The sequence below is a fragment of the Bidens hawaiensis genome, unplaced genomic scaffold (assembly GCF_021521415.1).
Source record: "Bidens hawaiensis isolate Kalapana, Puna unplaced genomic scaffold, B.hawaiensis_p1.1 tig00009623_1, whole genome shotgun sequence".
Classification (NCBI taxonomy): Eukaryota; Viridiplantae; Streptophyta; class Magnoliopsida; order Asterales; family Asteraceae; genus Bidens; species Bidens hawaiensis.
The window spans coordinates 630,414-633,853 of record NW_027491722.1 but is presented as its reverse complement, the minus strand read 5'-3'; the positions used below and the strand labels follow the sequence as shown (position 1 = coordinate 633,853).

At 42.7% G+C, this 3,440-nt stretch overlaps 1 protein-coding gene across 1 annotated transcript; it reads left to right on the top strand.

Annotated features, from left to right (window-relative positions):
• The first annotated feature begins 381 nt into the window (after positions 1-381).
• On the top strand, positions 382-3,107 carry LOC143533214 (phenylalanine ammonia-lyase 3-like). The gene is made up of 2 exons (XM_077028066.1): positions 382-743; positions 1,379-3,107. The coding sequence occupies exons 1-2, from the start codon at positions 397-399 to the stop codon at positions 3,099-3,101; spliced, it is 2,070 nt and encodes a 689-aa protein (XP_076884181.1). The 5' UTR covers positions 382-396; the 3' UTR covers positions 3,102-3,107.
• The last annotated feature ends 333 nt before the right edge of the window (positions 3,108-3,440 follow it).

Sequence of the window (3,440 nt, the reverse complement as noted above, 5' to 3'; positions counted from 1 at the left end):
CTAAAATTTTTTACACATTCGGCCCAAAAAAATTTAATAATTATCGAAGAGGGCCTGATGATTGTAATTAAATTTATAAATAAAATTAAAGTAGATAATTAAATTTATAAATAAAACTAAAGTAGAGTGTCCTACCGGCTCCCTTGAAAAGTATACATTTGATTATTTGAACATGGACGCTATCTATAAACATGCATGAAGTCTCTTCTTACCAACCCCGGCCCCACACAAAAATCAAATCCAACACCTTCAACAAATCAAATATATACACACACACACAATAATGCAAATTAACCCTCCGTCTATATATACCACCTTACTAATCCTTAATGTTTCATTTCCATCACAAAGTAATTAAGCCTTCACATTCTCTTACTAGCTAGTTAATTCTTAGCAATGGCCACTCACGGTGATCCGTTAAACTGGGGGACATTGGCGGAGTCCTTGAAGGGTAGCCACCTGGATGAGGTGAAGCGGATGGTGGCGGACTTCAGGAAGCCGGTTGTGAAGCTCTGTGGAGAAACATTGACGGTGGCGGAGGTGGCTGCGGTTGCTGCCAGTGACAACACCGCCGTGAAGGTGGTGATGTCTGAGTCTGCTAGGGAAGGAGTGAAAGCGAGTAGTGATTGGATGATTGAGAGTTTGAGTAAAAAGACTGATAGTTACGGCGTCAACACCGGCTTTGGCGCCAATTCCAGCCGGAGAACCGACCAAGCCGGTGCTCTTCAGAAGGAACTCATCAGGTACGTAATCATTTTTGTAAACATTATATGAACTGAACATTCACTAGTTGTGTTTGTTTTTGTTTATAAGGTCTATAAGGACCTATGTCTACGGGTGCAGAAACATAAGCTCTTGAAGACTGTTTGTTTAAAAAAAAAAATCTGAAAACTGCTTTTATGATCTTAAAATATAAGTTTTTTCACCATCTTCACAAATCTTTGCACTTCTTAACATCATACCAAGTACCAACACCCAATGTCCAACACCACCACCACCCACCGTCCGCCACCACCCACCATGATTGTAGTTTTGTTAAATTATTCAACCTAACACCTAACACATGATTGTGATTGTTCACGTTTACTTTTAATTTGGTTATGTCTATTTAATTATTTAATTATGCTTAATTATGTTCAATCATTTGTCTTTGTTTACATTTATGAACTATGAACTGTTTGTTTATACTAATAACAAACAGAAAAAACGTATACGAATACACTCAATTTATTAACGAACAAACATTAAGAAGAGTGGTTATGTTTATATTTAAACAAACGAACACAAACATTCTCGATTCGTATTTGTTCGATTCTTTTGGAAGCCTACAAAAAACTTAATTACTATTAAGCTTGATGCCGTTTTTATGTGTTTCCAGATTCTTGAACGCCGGAATATTCGGCAACGGCACAGAATCCAGCCATACTCTTCCACATTCAACCGCAAGGGCTGCGATGCTCGTGAGAATCAACACCCTCCTCCAGGGTTACTCCGGTATCCGGTTCGAAATACTGGAAGCCATGACCAAGTTCCTGAACCACAACATCACCCCAATTTTACCCCTTCGCGGTAGCATCACCGCCTCGGGCGACCTTGTACCGTTATCCTACATCGCGGGCCTTCTCACGGGCCGCCCCAACTCCAAGTCCATCACCCACAACGGTGAAATCCTCAATGCTGAAACCGCCTTTGCCCGAGTGGGCCTCGAAGGCGGGTTCTTTGAATTACAACCTAAAGAAGGGGTGGCGCTTGTCAACAGCACGGCGGTTGGGTCTGGGATGGCTTCCATGGTGTTGTTTGAAGCTAACGTCCTTGCATTGTTATCAGAAGTGTTATCAGCCATATTCACGGAAGTAATGCAGGGGAAACCCGAGTTCACAGACCACTTGACGCACAAGTTAAAGCATCACCCGGGTCAAATAGAGGCTGCGGCCATTATGGAATACATTCTAGACGGAAGTGACTACGTTAAAGCCGCACAAAAGGTTCACGAAACGGACCCGTTGCAAAAACCGAAACAGGACCGTTACGCTCTCCGCACATCGCCCCAATGGTTGGGCCCACAAATCGAAGTCATCCGGTCCACCACCAAGATGATCGAACGCGAGATCAATTCGGTTAACGACAACCCGTTAATCGATGTTTCGAGAAACAAAGTGGTAAGCGGTGGTAACTTTCAAGGAACCCCGATTGGTGTTTCTATGGATAACACGCGTTTGGCTATCGCCGCGATTGGGAAACTCATGTTCGCCCAATTTTCCGAGCTTGTGAATGATTTTTATAATAATGGGTTGCCTTCGAATCTCTCGGGTGGGCGGAACCCGAGTTTGGATTATGGGTTTAAAGGCGGAGAGGTCGCTATGGCTTCTTATTGTTCCGAGCTTCAATTTTTAGCAAATCCGGTTACAAACCATGTTCAAAGTGCGGAACAACATAACCAAGATGTTAACTCTCTAGGGTTGATCTCAGCTCGGAAAACAGCCGAAGCGGTTGAGATAATAAAGCTCATGTCATCGACTTACTTAGTCGCGTTATGCCAATCGGTTGACTTGAGGCATTTGGAAGAGAACATGAAATCGACGGTCAAGACAACCGTGAGCCGAGTAGCTAACAAGATCCTAGCCATGGGTGCATGTGAAGAAGACTTACTTCGTGTGGTGGACCGAGAGTATGTTTTTAGCTACATTGACGACCCGTGTCTTGCCACGTACCCGTTGATGGAGAAGCTCCGACGAGTTTTGGTTGACCATTCTTTAGCCAACGGGGTTAATGAGAAAGATGCGGGGACCGTGATCTTTCGAAAGATTGGGGAGTTTGAAGACGAACTGAAAACGGTTTTACCGAAAGAGGTGGAGGGGGTTCGAACCTCATTTGAGAATGGCTCGTTGTTAATTCCGAACCGGATCAAGTCGTGTAGGTCGTATCCATTGTATAGGTTCGTGAGAGAAGAGTCTGGGGCAGTGTATCTTACTGGTGAGAAGGTGACTTCGCCAGGGGAGGAGTTTGATAAGGTGTTCATGGCGATTTGCAAAGGCCAGATTATTGATCCGTTGTTGGAGTGTGTCGAAGGGTGGAATGGTGTTCCACTCCCCATCTGTTAAGACTTCTTATTTTAATAATCTGACTGGATATCGAACCGATTGGCTTAGTGGTCAATTGGTCGGACTGGTCAATAGTAAGTATAACAATAAAATGTTTATCCATGTTCTATGTTTTTGAAATACACAAATAATAAAATAAAATTTCAAGTAATAAATGGTAAATAGTCGATAAATGAAATGTAAACAATAATATACATATCACAGGGAAAACTCCTTCCTTCAATCATGACAAGGCTAACGCAACACAATCTTGGAGCCTGTCTAACACTCTTAAGAATATTAAAAACTCAACCACTAGGAATAGACACGATCAGTTCCCTCATCAGTCATCACGCAACA